This window comes from Drosophila nasuta, chromosome X, assembly GCF_023558535.2.
Source record: "Drosophila nasuta strain 15112-1781.00 chromosome X, ASM2355853v1, whole genome shotgun sequence".
NCBI lineage: Eukaryota > Metazoa > Arthropoda > Insecta > Diptera > Drosophilidae > Drosophila > Drosophila nasuta.
In genome coordinates, this window is record NC_083459.1 from 18,581,986 (window position 1) to 18,600,869 (window position 18,884).

Below are 18,884 nucleotides of genomic sequence, written 5' to 3' on the forward strand. Positions count from 1 at the left end.
CTCACACTCAACAGAAATGCGCCTGCTGCTGTTGTTGTTTCGCTCACACTCACGCCAAACTGGAGCTATGGGGAGATGGAGATTTTGAGCAGCGCTGCGGCTGCGGCTGCGTCTGTGGCGACGACAACGACGACGACGACTGTGGCTGGTTTTTTTTGTTTGTGTTTGTGTTTGTTGGTTTTGTTCGTTTTCGTTTGTCGTTTTTGTTGTTGCTGCTTTTCGTTTGGCCCGGCAGAGATACTTTTCTTGCGGCGTGCACGCCATACGAAATCAGTCAATGTCTTGGAGTTGATGGCGCGAGTACACGCGACACGAGGTGACTGCGACTGCGACTGCGACTCCGACGAGTGCGAAATAAACTCGAAATCGAGCTCGAACTCGAACTGCAACTCGATATCGACATCGACATCGAACTGTTGTGTTTTTACGTGTGATATCAGCAGAAGCCGCCGTTAGCCGCAGTTAACCGTTAATCGTTTGCCGCCCGCCGTCGTTTTGTTAAGTGAACAACAACAAAATCAATTGCCAATAAATTGCAATTTTTTTGCAAAAAAAAACTATAATATTTTTTTTTGGTGCAAAAGCAAAACCAAGCAAAAAGTGCAAAAATTTGAAAGAAAAGAATATAAAAAAGATATTGAAAAATTGTTAACACAGTTTTGCCACAGTTCCTAAACTAAAAATTCTCGCAAGAGACAAAACACAACATAATTAATACACAAGGAGAGGATAGCATCGCAATCACGACGTCGTCACCCGGGTCAATAATGCTGGTGCCGTCGGACATGATCGCGGCACAGTCCAAGATGGTCTATCAGATGAACAAATATTGTGCGGATCGTGTGCAGGTGCGCAAGGCGCAGATCCACAAACAGATCCAGGAGGTCTGTCGCATCGTTCAGGATGTGCTCAAGGAGGTCGAGGTGCAGGAGCCACGTTTCATCTCCTCCCTCAACGACTATAACGGTCGCTTCGAGGGCCTGGAAGTGATCTCACCCACAGAATTCGAAATCATCATCTACCTCAATCAGATGGGCGTTCTCAACTTCGTCGACGACGGCACTCTGCCCGGCTGTGCGGTGCTCAAGCTGAGCGACGGACGCAAGCGATCCATGTCATTGTGGGTGGAGTTCATCACGGCATCCGGCTATCTATCGGCACGCAAAATACGCTCCAGATTCCAGACGCTGGTGGCCCAAGCGTGCGATAAGTGTGCCTATCGTGACATTGTCAAGATGATCGCCGATACCACCGAGGTGAAGCTGCGGATCAGAGAGCGGATCATTGTGCAAATAACGCCCGCCTTTAAGTGTGCCGGCCTCTGGCCACGCTCAGCCTCGCATTGGCCGCTGCCGGGCATCCCCTGGCCGCATCCCAATATTGTGGCAGAGGTTAAGACTGAGGGCTTTGATATGCTCTCCAAGGAGTGCATCGCACTTCAGGGCAAGAACTCCGCCATGGAGGGCGATGCCTGGGTGCTTAGCTTTACGGATGCCGAGAATCGCCTCTTGCAAGGTGAGTTATCCTTCTTTATTTAGGGGCTACAAAGCTTCAAGTTCTTGCTCCAAGTTGCCGTCGGCGAATCACATAAACTCCCTCCATCAATAAAAGAAAATTGAAATAACTGAATTTAGTGCCATTGAAAATATAATCAAAATAGTAGAGATAAAATTTAGTCAACGCAGATCGATGTAAAAGTTTAGTTAAGATGCTTAGAAAAACAGAAATAATAAGAATTTGAATAATAGATTTAATGAAACAACAAAGTTCTTCAAAATATTTCAATACTTTCAAAATTCTTATTAACAAAGTGAGGAAAAATTTATTTACAAATTTTAAGATCAACAATTTTCGATCAAAATTTAAAATTATTGATAATAATAATAAATACTTGAAATTCATGAGTCCCTTGAAAAAAGAAAACGAATATTAAATACACATTTTTTAAGGAAATAATATTTCTTAATGGGAAACCGATTTAGAAATGTATTAAAAGTTTATAGGACAACAAAGAAAGTGAAAAATAATTTCGGAATTTTAAGACCAAAATGGAATTTCCGAAATTAAATTGTTGAAATTATTCGAGTGCCTTAAAAATTAATCAGAAGATGAACCAAGAAAATCTAGCAGTCAAAAGTATTATTATTATATTATATTATATATATTATAATCGGTTTAGAATTGAAATTAAAATTTTTCGAACAAAAAAAGAAGAAAAGTTTTTTTTTTTAATAGTCAACATTTAATATTTAAGATTAAAATCAACTAATACTTTAATGCACTTAAAATATAATGCTAGTAATGCCATTGAAATAGTAATCAAATTATTATTTTGAAAGTATGATGATTAAATTTGCTGGGGAAAACCGCAGAAATCTCGACATTTTCATAGATACAGAGTACCTCAGATAGGCACTATATATATAGTATGCTACCATCCAAAGGCGATGGCTATTTAAAGAAACTTCGAGAGCAGACGAAATAGGTCTATGACTATTTATGGGTAAAACCGAACACCCCATTAAACCAAAAGCCACGAAAATAAATGCTATCCGGTTGTAAATTAATCTAGAATTGTTTTTACTTTCAATCGAATTTCAATTCTTTTTTGTTGTTTTTTGGTTTAGTACTTGGACTGGTAGCAAACTGTCAACGGTATATGGGGAGTAGCTAACGTATTTACAATCAGTGACACACTTAAATTTAATTGATTTATTTCGAACAAATCAGCGACTGTAGTTTGATATAATTGCTTGTAAATTAAGCATTTGGTCTGGCCACACGACAGACGATCATTTTCTGCCCCCCCCAAGATCGTTGAGGCCAGATACGCGATATCTTTGTGGCAGCCAAAGACCATTCGTGTTTTTTTGGGTGACTCTGTGCTGAGATCCACAATTGATAAGGTGTTCGTTAGACGATCGCACATTGTTCACGATCATATCGAGTACGATATGATCAAAGTTTTGGAATAAATAAATGTCAAATGAATACTAGAATTTCACCATCACAATTCACAATCAAAATCACAATTAATTCACAATCATTTAAGCAGCAGATCGAAGCGATTTAGTTTCGAATAGCAAACGCATCCATCGTTTATCGGGAGAGAGATAAGAAATGAGATACGGGCCCCTATATGCGACTGGCGACGATCATAAATCTGTTCAGAGCGACGATTGCTGCACTGACTGAGCAAACTCAACTATTGGCTTCTCTCTCTCTCTCTCTCTGTCTGTCTCTGTCTCTTTCTCTCACTCTCCCCACGCGCACAAATCCGCTGATCTGAGCCAGATAAACGCAGTCGAAGTCAAAGTCGATGTCGAAGTCGAGAAGACGAAGACAAAGTCGCGCTGGCATAGCTATAAGGTAGCCAGTTAGTCAGTTGGTTTGGTCGAAAGACCAAACGGGTTTTTGGGGTCCGTGTAGCTGTAGATATCAACAATGCCAATGCCTGAGCCATAAATAAATTTCTAAACGATTTTATAAATATTTTAAATCTCGGCGATTAGATAAAGTCAACAAATAAATAAAACAACGGGCGCGCAGTCACCAAGAAGCGCTCCCCAACGAAAACTACACACACACACACACACACAAAAATAAAAGCAGAAACAGCAAAAAAAAAAGAATTGAATAGAAACAACAAAAATAAAAGCAAAACTAAGAATCTTAAAGCGAATACAAAATTTTAACCGCAAACAGCGATGTCAAATACCAAAACTGCAAATCGGAAACCAAATCGAAATCAAAGTCGAAATCCAAATAGATATCGAAATCAAGACATCAGATAGAGATTGGTTTGTCCTTTTCATCTTCATCTCTATTCTTTTAATTTTCAATTTTACTCTTTCAACTCGCATTCCAAATTTTATTCGATCAAAACGATTGAGTATTTAATTTAATACAAATTTTATTCGATCAGATCGATTTGGTATTTAATTTAATACGCTGACGCACAATCGTTATCGTTATCGCTATCGTATATCGCACTTTCTACATATTTATCAAAGTCGAAATTCTCAAAACTAAAATAAATATTTTCTCAAGCTTGATTCAATCGTTATCGCTATCGCTATCATCATCGTATATCGGTTTTTCTACAAGTTTCGAAATTCTCCAAAAATGTTTTGTTTAAGTTTGGTTCAATTGTGAACTAAACTTACAGCTCTGCAAAAATCGACAAAATTTCTTTTAAAATAAAAAGTACATTGAAATTTACAAGATTAGTTTGCTACAGTTTGTAAAATTTATTTAAATATTATGAATATTATTTACAGTTCTAAACATTCTATAGTACTCGATATTTCGATATGAAGAAACAATTATTTTATAAATTTATTTCTGAATTGCAAATCATGATTTCATTTTAATAATTTGTTTTACAACTTTAGTGACTTGATTTCGATTTCTATTTTCAAGATCTAGTAATACCCAATACTCATAATTGAAAAAGAATATCGCTTGGTCATGAACTTGAGTATGTTAAAACATTCCATGGAATTATTATGCAATTATTTTATATGGTAATATAACGATGATTACAATAACTAGACGACACACCACTATCGAAACATATGGCCTATGGCCATAATAATAGTCCATAAGCCAGCAAAAAATGAAAATAATAAAAAAAACCAAGTATTGTGAAAATATAAGTGGTCTCGAACCGTGATTATCGGAGCAGGTCGAGATTAGCACGTCTCTTGACACTCCATGTCCATGATTTATGTGCTGGTTGACGTACGCGTAGGTTGATCAATCAAACCGGTTCGAGGCCTACTTATGGTAGTTACCGATCTGAGTTCACATATGTTATGTACCTTGAATAATTGTGTTATAGGGTTATGGGTTTGCTTGCCAACTAGTGTCAATTAACAGCAAATTAGAAGACACAAAAGTTTGCAACACACACACACACACACACACAACAAACACGCACTGATTAATCAGTTTCGAAAAGGAACAATTAACCTTATGATGGAAGTAGGCACTTATCAAATTTCATAAATGTTATTTGTTTGCTCAGTTTTTCAAAAGCATCGGACACTTGAGTGCCATTAAAATGAGTAATCGGGCATAATTGAAATTAATCAATGTCCAAAATAATAAATGATAAATGCTGGAATCTATTAAAATGAAAACTAAAACAACTCAAAAGTCACAAAATAATAGAGCTTAACTTGAAGTACTCCATTTATCTGACTAACTAGCTTAATGGATTGGGAAAACTTAGACCATGACTCGCCTCGTTTTTGTGATAATTATTTATGGTGTAGAAAATCCGAAAAGAACAAATTTGGGAATACCTACCACGAAATTTCGGTAAATAAGTCAGCTAAATAATATAACATAATTCTCTATTAAGGAGTAACTCTTGTGAAAATCAATAGCTCCTTATAAAGAGAAAAATTAATGAAGATTGAAAATTTATCTTTTCTATGAAAATACTTTGGAATTCTTAGTAAGAACTTTTATTAAAATAAGTAAAACGAATAAGTTAAGATGCGAATATTGAAAATATCTGAGGAACCTTATGAAGAGAAGTTTGAAAATGTATTATTCTAAAAGAAAAATCTTGGGAGTACTTAATAAAAACTTGTATTTAAATTAGTTGAAAAATTATTAATCAATTGTCAGTTAAGATGCGAATACTTAGAATATCTGTAGCACCTTATGAAGAGAAGTCTAAAAATATAATTTAATAATAACTGAAAAAACTTTAGAATGATTAGTAAACAGTTTTATTAAATTTAGTCAGAAAAATAATTATAAATAGTCAGTCAAGATATAAATATTTGTGAATATCTGTAGGAAGTTAAAAAAAAATTGAGTACCTATTGAAAAATTTTAAAGGAAAGTTAGAATAAATATTATTTCAAATGTGATGAAATTAAGCAAAACAAAAGTGTTTAATTATAAGTCTTCTTTTGGCATTTTGTGATCATTAGAAAATAAATATATGAATATATATTTGAGATTCATTAGAAAATTAATATATAATAAACTATTTTGTATTACATTAAGTTCCTTTCAAAATTTTAAATTATGAATAGAATTTGTCTATACATTATTTTAATAAATACTTTTTTCATTTGTTCTAAAATTTGTCTATACATTATTTTAATAAATTCTTTTTTGCTTTTCGTTTTGCAGGTGCCAGCCGCCGTCGTTGCCTTAGCATATTGAAGACACTGCGCGATCGTCATCTGGATCTGCCCGGGAATCCCGTAACGTCGTACCATCTGAAAACGCTGCTGCTGTACGAATGCGAGAAGCATCCGAGGGAAATGGAATGGGAGGAGAACTGCATTGCGGATCGCATCAATGGCATATTTCTACAGCTGATCTCGTGCCTGCAATGCCGTCGCTGTCCGCACTACTTCCTGCCCAACATGGATCTCTTCAAGGGCAAGTCGCCGGGCGCCCTCGAGAATGCCGCCAAGCAGGTGTGGCGCCTCACCCGCATCATGCTGACCAATGTGCGTTGCCTCGAGGAGTTGTAGAGTTTGTTTAGCTGCTAAGCAAGTAGAGAGTTGGATTCGATTCGTTTTATTATTTTTCTTTTTTTTTTTTTGTTATCATTTTAATTTCATTTTTCATTTTTTTTTATTTAATTTTTATGTTTTTCTTTTTCTTTGAGCTAAAAAAACAAAAGCCGCATAATGCGGCCCCAAGATACGATTAGAATTTTGTAGTAGAAGCGAAGGGGATTGTGGGGAAGGGGGCAACGCTCAGTGAGGTAACGTTCGTGGAGGAAATTTTAACCCAAATACTATTTGATATTTCATTAGAATTAAATTTAGTTCTTAGGTGCTTTCGAAAAGTATACGCCGCTTCAAGAGTTTCCTATATTTAATTGATACAACTACAAATACGTATACAACAACAAAAATATCTACCCTTTAAAACATACATACATTTATATATACATAATAACAAGGTCATAAATACGCACAAAATTATATATAAAAAAAAAAACAAACAAAAAAAAAACTGCGCCTAAGTAAACTAAGTATGAATACTTGCTAAATACATAAATACATACATGAATTTTTTTTTTGATAGATTGCAAAACATTTTTGCCTAGGCGGCAAATAAAATTAGCTAAAGTATTTAGTTTAAGTTAAGGATCAATTTTAGTAGCGCTCAACTCGGCGAAATGCGGTTGAAATCAACCTTTTTTTTTGTTTATAATTATTTATTTGTGTTTTGCCTTTCTTGTGAGTTTAGTCAATAAAAACCTAAGTTTTTTTCAAACAACAAATTGAAAATTGAGTTTTTTATTTCAAAGTTGAATAAACAAAACTTTTCACTACTACAATTGGTATAACAATTAATAGAGATCCGGGTTCGGGTTCGGATTCTAGCGTTAGGGTCTTTGATGTTTAACGGCGTCGTGTGCCATTTTTGGCAATTTGACAATTTTGCGGCAATTTATAGGTCGCGATATCTAGGAGACATCGGAGTTGGATCTTCTTTTTTGCTGTGTGTGTGGACAGCTCGGCCATTGAAAATGTCATCGCAACTGACAGTCGGAGCTGTAGTCGAATGCGTTGCGAATTTTAATGCGACATTAAAGATATTTTGCAGACAGCTAACAAACCCAATAAACTTTACATCAATTGAACGAAAGAAGAAAACATTTATTGCCAATTCATTGCTCGTCTTCGATTATGGCCATAAGCTAAAGTTGTTGAAGCGGCCCACTTTGAGCCTGAGTCAGCCAAATGAAAACCAACAACAGCAACGAGAACAACAACAACAACAACAACGATAACGACAACGACAACGACAACGAAACCAATTCATCGATTGACAACGAAGCATTGCGCATACGACATGTAGATCACGTGTGAGTTTCAATTTCAAGCAACAGACATAACAGTCAAATTAAATTTAAAGCCATTCATAAATTCAATTATTTCACTTTTCGGTCAGTTCTTTTTTTTGTGATTTTCTTATACCCTGCAAATAATAAATAAAAGCTGTTTATTTAAATTTATATTAAAGACAAGTGACGTTTATTTTGTTCAAGTGAAAAAGTTTTCATTTATATTTATATATCTGATATTAAAATAATTTTAATAAATATTGTCATTCTCGAAATCTAAAAACTTTAAGGGGTATTCTTTAGTCATCTTTTTTTTGCGGCTTGTTCTTCATATACATATTTATTGCTGTTGCAGTTTGATATACATAAATAGTATGTTTTATTGTCTCCAATTGATTTATGCTTGCACGTTTTTATTATATGAAATTCCAGTGCAAATGACAGTTACAATGGGAATTTTATGACATTTAAATGTGCAAATATGTGATTATTTCATTCTATAAAATGTATGTGAAACACGTATTGTCAATAACCTAGTTGGGAATGAATATCAAACGATTTATTTATATATATATATAGAAACATAAATTTGAGAAATATTATCAGAGATGTTAAGCCGATGTTCTATAAAAAGATTAGTCGACATAGATCTGTCATCGATTACAGCAACTGCCACGTTTGAAATGAATACTTAGAGTCGATAGAATGTTAATTGGGAATGAATATCTGAGATTAATTGAATGACATAGAAATATGATTTTAAGAAATATTATAGATACTGAACAGTATTTATGTTGTATTCTAACTGAAACTGTTATCGATAACAGCAACTGCAACGCTTCAATTGAATACACATAATCGATAAGTCGCTCGTTGTTGGCTCGATGCTAAGGGCGCCTATATAGGGTTCATATATGGAATATATATTCTTTAACCAATTAGGCGTCATGCCAGCAGGTTGATTGGGCGACCAGAAAAGAAGATATGGCAGCGACATTCAAAAATCGGGTCGTTAGCCGGTTAGTTGCGCTTTTAATGAGTTGTTGTTTATTGGATTTGATTTGCATTTTAATATGCCCAAAAGAAACAAAAATAAATTTATTATTTGTTGTTGTCTGCGGTTGCTTTTATATTTTGTTGTTGCTGCTGCTCTTCTTGTCGAGATAACATATTTGATTTTTGGCTCGACGCGTTTTTGATATGCTTTTTTTGTTTTGTTGTTGTTGCTGCTGAGCGAGCGAGGGAGTGAGGAGAAATGCCATTGATGCGTTTGCTTCCCACACAAATTAAAGAACAATTAATAAATGATAATTTTTGGCCGTAGCTTTAACCTGCCTCCCTCAACCCTTGTTGATGTTTGTGTTCGCCCTGTCATCATCAGCAGATGTCAGATATATACACATATGTATTTTTTTTTGTTGGGTGTCCAATTTGTTAGCCAAATTCTCGTGCTTGTTTTCAGTTTCAGTTTCGGTTTGAGTTTCAGTTTCGGTTTCTGAAGCGGTTACTCAATTTGGAATGTGTTTGTGTGGATTGTGTCTTAATGAATTCGCTGCAATTTATATTCATTTAATGGCCAGAAGCAAATTTTTATGAACATCTCATAATCACATTTTGAACACACAATTTGTTATAAAACAAAAGTATAAGTATAATATTTGATGGCATGTGTAGAATGATGGACAAAAAAAGAAAGAAACTGGCACTTTAAGTACGAGTAAATGCTGTGATAATCGGGAATTAAAGTTTCTGCGGAGATTGAGTAGCTGAGTAGCCTCTGTTGATCATGATCATTATGGAGGTTGAGGCAGCTACCAACAACGAGATTTGTGCACGGCTGTCAACCGGCATCAGCATCACTCTCTCTCTCTCTCTCTCTCTCTCTCTGTCTCTCTGACTCTTTCTTTTGGCAGCAGTTGCAATGCGTTCTGTTTTTTTTTTTTGTTAAGCGAAAATCAAAACAAATGTTTTATTTAAATGGTTAATTTGATCAGCGAAACCGGATCAGGGATCGTTTGCTTGGATTTCAGTTTTCGGTTTTGGGTTTTCGGTTTCAGCTTGTTGCAGATAGCCAAATGAACACAGCTTACACGTTCGCTTGATGATGAGATGAGGCTCGGCAGCGAGAACACACAAATGAAGAACAAATGACGCGGGTCTGCCAAATCGTGAGAATTGCATTCAACTCTTCGCATGGCCATTTTAATTTACGGACTTCAATCAAACTGCACTGGCAGCTGACTGCGATGATGATGATGAGAAGGAGGAGGATGGGGAGAAGGAGGTGGATATGGAGGCAACAGCAGCAGCAGAAGAAGAAAGAAGCATTTGCTGTTGCATTGCGTCGGCGCTTGCCACTTAGCATAAACGGAGGCCAAGCAAAACTCGTTGACCAGTTGCAGAATCGCGTTGCGCTTTTCGCTCTTCGCTTGCGTGAGCCGTAAACGGAGAGGAAGGAGGAGGAGGAGAGGGAAAAACGCGAGCCAAGTGAGCCACGACCTGTGTGGCCAGTGCATCAGGGTAACAAGCTGTAATTAGAGCCCCTTAGCCTGTCATCGCCAGGGTGCTTGATTATAGGCTTTTGACAAAAAGCAAATATTAATTTAATACGGTGAGCCACAAGCGCCGCAAGGCATCGCTCGACGAGCCGCCACAGCAACAGCAACAGCAACGGCAACGGCAACAGCAACCATAGCTACCTCTACAACAACAACAACAACAACAACAACCATTGCAAGTTGCTTGGAAATCTTTTACATAGTTGCCGTAATTACGTGTATTTTCCTCCAGACTCTTGGCGTGAATATCGGCAAATCAGCTGCTATCAATGTGCAGAAATCTAAATACACTTTGTATACTCTGCATTTTTGGTTGAGCAACATGTATTTCTTATGGATTTTATTCCTAAAACTATAAAATACATTTGTTGGCAATTTAACTTGCTCAAAATAATCAATAGTTATTGCCATTATTGTTGCGATTTCTTTATTGTTATTACAAATTTTTTGCGATTCACGTTTAAAATGCTTCAATTGAAGCAATTTTATAACTCAACAAAGTAGTTTATTTATAAGAAATATTATCAGTATTATTAAATTTTAAAAAATTATTTTTATTGTATCAAAAAAGTATATTTAAAATTAGAGTAGAAATGAAGGTTTTTACAAAGCTTTGAGTCGATGGCCTTAGTAGCTATCACTCCCTTCTTTAGTTATTATATTATTTTGTATTATAATTAAGCACGTAAATAAATAAATAATACAAAGCTTTGTTATAAATTTCTTTAAAATCATTTTTATTAATTTAAATATGCAACTAAAGCAATTTTATTAACTAATAATATAGTTTAAGATTTTTATAGGAAACACATTATGTTTTATACATTTTTAAAACTTTATTTAAAACTTTATTTAGTCCCTAAATTTTTAAATATTTAAGAAACACAATTTTATGAAGCGAAAATGCAAGTTTGATATATTTGATTAAGGTGATTATCGATTTTTTTAAATACCTTTTGTTGTTTTAAATATATAAGAAAAAGTGAAGTTATCTTATGTTTTAATAGCATTTATTTACAACTATTTTTAATACTGCTCATTTAAATTATAGACTATTCAATAAGTAAAATTCCAAATGTTTCAGATTTGCTATTTTAGAATTGTTGACAAGCTAACAACTTAATCGATTTTAAAAGCATTTTTTCTTGTAGTAATTATTTTCGAAAATTCAAGTTATTTTCTGTTTTTCATGTGGATTGCTTTTTTATATAAAAAAAGTATACATATATTATTTGAAGAACAATTAGTTATAGTATAATATATTACATTTGAGAAATAACTAAGCTGTTTTGTTAGTGCTGAGGAAGAAATGATATCAAATTAAGTATACGTAGCGAATACTCAGCTTATGTTGATATACATACATTTAATTCCTTTGCATTTAATATGAAATTATCCAGAAATATGGATTGAACTCCTGTTCTGAAGCGCATTAGCGATTATCAAACTAATCCAATGCGATCAATTAAGTTTGAAGAGTCTCCGCCAAACTCAATATCAATTGCAATACTTACGAATTATCAAAGCTCAACTTGTTGTTGTTGTTGCTGTGGCTGTGATTGTGATTGTTGTAGTCAGTTGTTGTCGTCTTCTTTGTGACAATCGTACGCCCATTTTTGGTTAAAAACAATGGGTTCAAACGGCTGCGCTTCAGCGGAAAACAAAAAGCAGCCAACGAGCCCTAAATCAATCACAAGCAGCGACATGTCAACAGCCCCAGGCGGCGAGAGAGCGAGGGAGAGAGAGAGTGAGCGAGAGGGATGATGAGAGAGGGGAGAGAGACACCCGCTCAGCCGCCATGGTCGAAGCGAAATGTCAACGTGATCATCGCAGCTTGAAAAGGGCCGCCAACTTGGTCAGCTCACAAATATATATATTGGCCATATAAGTGTGTACATACAAAAAGGGAATCGGGGAGAACTGAGAGAATTGAGGCTTGAGGGACTGCGACTGAGAATGGAGAATCGAGTTGAGCTGCGACTCTGGACTATGTGGAACGTGGCGTGCCCATGCCGAAGGAGCGGACACAAAAAATCAAGTAAGAAAGCAACAGTCGAGTGTGCTCGACTATGAGATACCCGCTACCCATTTTGAATAAAAACAAAAACAGTGCGGAATTAATTTTAAAGCATACCTAATTAACACGTGACACAAAATATTAAAAATATACCAAAATACATTTGAAATATACCATAAAATGTAAAATATACCATATATGGACATACAAAAGTATTCTTTAAATAACTTATACACTTTTTATCTGATCCAAACCAAATTTTTAGGAATTACATATAGTTTTATTATATGTTTCAAAAATAGCGACTCAACCTTAGCTTTTTACGCTGTTGTTTGATATTTATCGATTTGCGGAGGCTGAAGGGGCGTGGCATAAATATGAAACAAACTTGATCTGCGTGCAAACATAAAAAGTGATATTTAAAAAAGAAGTATATCTCTATCCCTTATAGTCTCTGAGATCTGGGTGTTCATACGGACGGACGGACAGACAGACAGACAGACGCTGTTCTAGAATGTTCGACTTTATAGTCAAAGACGCCTTCTTTTCATTGTTACATACATTTCCTGAAGGCACAAGGTTGTAATACCCTTCTTCCCATTGGGTAGCGGGTATAAAAACAAAGGTTGGGACGGATCTCTACGGGGCTGTGCGCGTGATATCTGAACTACGAAATTGAGATCGATTTTCGAGTACGTGTCTGAAATGAGAATGTCACTAAAAGGGCAAGAGAGAGAGTAAAAGAGAGATATAGAGCGGGAGAGTACGAAAGAGATGGCTTGTTGTAACAATAAATTATGATATTATTGAAAATGAACGCTAAGTAAAATGACAGCTACACTTGGACCTTGGGTTGGGTTGCGTTGGGAATCAAGTTGGGATTCGAGCACATTGCGTGATTAGCGTGCACTTGCTGTGTGAGTTAAGAGAGCACGGAGCTGACTGCACTTGTAATTAGTATGCGAGGCAGAAGATCGCGAAACACATGTACGATATACTTCTCCCATACCATACTCTTGCTCAGTTTCCGCGCTCAGTCGCAGTCTGGACAACGCGTCGCATGCGTAATGAGGCCGCAGGCAGCGAGAGAAAAGCGGTAGATAACGCATGGGAGACAGACGGCAAACAAAAAAAAAAAAAGAAAGAGAAATAAGGCAGAGGAACTGATTGAAGGGGAAACGGCTGAGAGGATTCGTGTCGCTGATTTGTTCGCTGTCATAATTCAATAAAGTAGTCAAATGTCACCTGTACTTAAGCAAAAAGCGCACGGCTTACGGCTGTTATTGCTGCCATTGATGTTCGCTGCATTCATGAGTGGCGTCGAGTCGAGTACGGTGCAACAACAACAACAACATGAGCTGCACCACAGGCAAGAGCTTTAATAAACGGGTTTAATGGCGCTGAACTTCAACGCAAATCCGCTTAGCGTTTGCCTTTTTAATTTTTTGCATTTGCCTAACAGCACAAAGGGAGCATGAGATTGACTTAGCGGAGGGCAGTCAAAATAAGAGAGAGTGAGAGAGTCAGAAGAAGAAAGAGAGAGAGAGAGAAGACAGCATGTAACTAGACCTTTTATATGCAATGCATGTGCCTTGGTTGACAATCGCATAAATAAACTCGCCATGTGATTTATTTAGGCACACAAAACGTATTTCAATTAACATTTATAGGGCTGCTCTCTATGTAAATCTAATAATCATTTGAATGCAATAGTTTCTTCAAATCAAAAGTGTTTATTTGAAATTTACAGATACGTACTCTATAAAGAATGCATATCATACGATATAATTCAATTTTGAAAGGTTTATTGGCTCTAAAAATTAACAGCTACTCAATTTAAATAGGCTTATATTTGATTAACATTTCAGAGATTCACTCTCAATAGTTTCTTGTTTTAATTTCATAGATTGTTTATATTTAATATATGATAAGTTCAAATTTGAAAAGATTTCCTTTGAGAATTGGCATTGCATTCACAGCTTTACTTAATGGAGACTTCAATTATTAGCTGCTTGATTTCAATAGATTCACTCTTTATTAACTTTTTTAAGGCTGTCCTTACTATAAATGTTACAAAATTAAATATGGAAAATGCTAATTTTAAAACGTAAGTTTGTTGTAAGAATTGACAGCTTTAATTGAGATTTTAATTATCAGCTTCCAACTAATAAGTTTATTAAGTTATTTACATTTCAAAACAATGTTTTTAATGTCTGTTTGAGTACAAAGTTTTCATTCGCTTTTTTTGTTGTACAAATTAGCAGTAGCTTTCAAGAAATTAGTTTTTATTGCAGTGCAATTATCATAAAGCTGTAAACCAGCAAGAGTAATTTAGCATATGGTGTATAATATAGTATTATATATAGTATAATATAATATATTGTTAAGTATTCAGAATTATGGAATTAGCACTTGATTTAATGTACTTCATAGTTTCATAAAAATTACTACTTATTATTTCTTAATTGTAATTAACGATTCGAGCTTTAATACTTCAAGGATTTAGTTGACGAAGAAAATTGTTAGATTTAATGCAGTTGATTGGTCATGTATTTTGTCTCTTTAAAATTATGCAAATTGATTATTGAATAGTTTCATTATATTTGTATTATTTTGTATGTATGTACACATTATAACTGAACATTTCTTAATTGTATTCAGATATTCGTAATTAATTCGTTTTTAATAACATCATTATTTTATTTGTATTAGTTGTTGAATAGTTTCATTATATTTACATTACATTTGTATATATGTATATATTATAACTGAACATTTCTTAATTGTATTCTTATACTTTTTTAAAGCCATCATTATTATTATTATCAATATTATTGTTTCAGTTGATGCATTTGTCCATTTTAAAATTTCGCAAATTGATGTGTGGATAGATATGATATGAGATGATATCACATTAAAAATGCTGATGTTTGATGAATGCTTTTATAAATATTATTAATGATTTCATCAAATGACTTCTGAATGAACATTATAACATCATTTTATTTGTTGCAGTTGACTAAACATGAATTTCTTTGTGTTTAAAATTCGCAAATTATATTTGGAATAGTTCCAGTATTTAGCGTATAAAATATAAATGCTTAAAAGAGTTTATGTGTGTGTGTGTGTGTGTGTGTGTTGAGGATAGACATGAATAATATGGTCGTGTTGGGGATGCATGTGAAATTGTGTTATTGTTCTTTTCCATAGAAACTTGGGGCAGTTGACCAGTTGAGCAGATGAGAAGCGGCTGAGAAGCGGTTGAGAAGTTAAGCAGCGGCTCTCGCCTCAGTCTCAGCTGGACAGACTGATATATCTACAAGATAAACGACTGCGTTGATGGTCAATGGTCGAGGGTCGACGACGACGGCGACGACGACGACGACGACGATGACGGTGTCGGTGACGCTTTTTAACAAAACCAAAAACAACAGCAAGAGCAAAGAGCGAGAGCAACAACAATAATAACAAGAAGCAAAGACAAAAGAGACGAAGGAGTAGAGCTGGCGGAGCAGCAAAAAAGACAAACGTTGCGGCGACAACGCAGCAAGTGACAAACGTTTAGATGGATGGATCGTTCTTCATTTGGGACCAAAAACCGAACCGAACCGGACCAGGGTTCGGGACAGAGATCGGGTAGGGGCAGGGGCAGGGGGCAGGGAAGAGGAGAAGAGGGGAATAGAGGGGAAAGAGGAAGGCAAGACAAGCGAGCAAGCAAATAAACCAACCGAAAAACGCGACGATTGCACATAAATTATATTCAAATTTCTTCAAGATCTAAGAGATATATAAATACGGGAAAAACACACACACACAGTCACACACACATACAGAGACAGACAGTCGCACACTTATAAATTTATAGTACATGCTCGTTTCCACTTTTTACCATTTGGTTCTCTTTGTGCGTCTGTCTTTTGTTTCAAATTTATGTAGATATGCAACTGACGATCTGAGCACTCTGAAAATCCCAAATACCATCGCATCGCATCGCATCATCATCCACCTGGCCACAATGCCTCACTGATCTCCCCCTAAAAAGTATAGATACTATAAATTGTGATCACTTTGAGCGATCTATTGATAATAGTTCACAATATTCATTTGCCAGTTGTGCAGATTATTTCCATCCTAATTTACTCATTTTGAAACTTAACAAATATATTTATTAACCATATTTTATTCCTAGTGAAAGTCTGTCTGTGTGTGTGTTTGAACCTGTTTGATTAGCTATTAACATATCAGAAGTGTCCATAACTCTTGTGGAAAATATGTATATCTCTGCACATTAATCTTTATAACTAATTGATCGTTAAACAACTTCATCACTTGGATATCTCAAATAGCTTGCTTACAGTTAACTAGTTCCTGTTTTTCTCCTCAAATGGGGCTTCGATTAATATTTCAAGATATCACAAGCACAACACTAATATATTTCTAAATACTCAAACTATTCATTAACAATTTAGTTTTTGGAAATTCTTTCTTTTGGGCAGCAGATTGATTCTTGAAATTGTCTTGCACTTGATTCAATTGCATTGAAATTGAAATGTTTTACATAATTTAAATTGAAAATAAAATTAGTTGTTTATCTTACGAAGAAGTAATATTAATTCTAAAGATACTAGTTATGTTGAGTACTAACAACTTATTAGGTCTTCACATTAAAATTTATTTTAGAATTTTAGATTAAAAACAAAAACAAAACAAAAACGTTTTATTGCTGTAACATTTGCCTGCAATAAAGCTGAAATAATATTTTATTCAATGCAAAAACATTTTTTTTTTTATATTTAATAACTACTGTTATCAGAGTAATTTATTATTTTTACTTTATTGGTTTTCCGTCCTTGTTTTGTAAAGCAGCAAACATATGTAGTGAAAACTATTTGAATTTAATTTGCTTTATATTATACATTTTATTATTCTATATATTATATATCTACGATTATTTTACTTTAAATTATTATATTATTTAAAATTTATTATTATATCTACATTAAATTTGATTTGATATATAATATCAAATATATTTTAGTTTAAGTATGACGAATGAAAGACAATATTTAGATTCAAGTTTTATTTTTTTTTTAAGATGAGTTTTTACAGTTGCTTTTAATTTATACTCAAAATTTGACCTATGAATGGAAAACTATTTCTTCTTGATTTTTTAAATTCTTTGTGTTATATTCATTCATTCGATTCTTACATTTGATAATCATATTTAATATTAAATATACATTTTTGCACACATTCTTGGAGGCATTTCAAAGAAACGAATGACGAACTACATAGCTCAAATTTGATATGAAATTAATACAATATTTATACAAATATCTCATTAGTTTATATCTAGTATATCATTTGAAATTCCTCGCGAATCATTATAATGTTTAGCGTATTGAAATAAGAAATGGAAAGATATATTTTAAGAGTATATTATACAAAATTTTCATTTGATCATTTCTCTGTGTTTTCTTTTTGTTTACGAGAGTATTTTGTGTGTGTTTTTTTTAATGTGTCGATCGTTTGCTGTTTGCTGTTTGGCATCGTTTTGAATTAGTTGCCAGATGACAAGGAATTTCAACTAATTGAAAGATACAAAACAAATTTGACGAATGCTTTGATCAGCGACAATGCGGAACACTTGTCTTTAATGTCGAGTCGTCGCTTTAACTAGCCTTAAATATATTTGTATAGTATAGAGACTATGTTAATATGTAGTATGAATACTACCTGCTGAGAAGGAGGTGGACAGAAGGAGAGGGAGAGAGGCAGAAGGAACTGGAGGTGGGGCAGACGGCGGTTGAGAACAACGCTGTCAAAAATTGCCAACTGGCACATTAATCCAGGCGACATATTTATGAATGTATCTGTATCTTGTGTAGCTGCGCGAGTATCTGTGAAATGTAAAACTTTTGTGTGTTCGTGTATCCGTGAGATATAAAGATATCGTCGTTGCCGTTGCTGTTGCTGCCGTTGCTGTTGCTGTTGTCTCTTTGGACGAGGGTTGCTCGCTGCTCGTTGCTAAATGAGTGCACATTTCAGATAAATTATTGCACACAATTCGTGTACGACGGCGTCTGGCACAAAATGTATTTAACAAATTAAATTTACACACACACACACTCTAAGAGAGAGGGAGAGCGAGAGAGAGAGGCAGTGCAAGCGAGAGCGCATGTGACTTCAAAGAGCGCGCCGCTGCATGACGTTTTGCAGCGTCGTCTCAAAAGCCGACGGAGCGACAAGCCGCCGGCTTCATTCTCCACTTGCCTTCTCTCTCTCTCTCTCTCTCTCTCTCTGTCTCTCTTGGTCTCGCTCTCTGTCTGTCTCTGCGCGAGGCGGAGCTTGCTGTGCGGCCAATGAGCGTGCGCCGCTCACATAGATACTCTGCAGCGCGAGATACTCACTTACAGATACAGACACACACTTTGAGATACTTTCACATGGACTGCGATTAGTCAGCGTTGCTGTT

The 18,884-nt window shown here is 35.1% G+C and overlaps 1 protein-coding gene across 1 annotated transcript; it reads left to right on the forward strand.

Moving 5' to 3' along the window:
* The first annotated feature begins 279 nt into the window (after window positions 1-279).
* On the forward strand, window positions 280-7,271 carry LOC132796890 (protein mab-21). Its single transcript, XM_060808236.1, has 2 exons — window positions 280-1,515; window positions 6,157-7,271. The coding sequence occupies exons 1-2, from the start codon at window positions 768-770 to the stop codon at window positions 6,504-6,506; spliced, it is 1,098 nt and encodes a 365-aa protein (XP_060664219.1). The 5' UTR covers window positions 280-767; the 3' UTR covers window positions 6,507-7,271.
* The last annotated feature ends 11,613 nt before the right edge of the window (window positions 7,272-18,884 follow it).

What these genes read in the sequence shown, in the direction of transcription:
- LOC132796890 (XM_060808236.1), top strand. Translation starts at nt 768, where the DNA reads ATGCTGGTGCCGTCGGACATGATCGCGGCACAGTCCAAGATGGTCTAT. An exon ending in CGAGAATCGCCTCTTGCAAG is followed by an intron (nt 1,516 to 6,156) that starts GTGAGTTATCCT and finishes TTCGTTTTGCAG; the next exon opens with GTGCCAGCCGCCGTCGTTGC.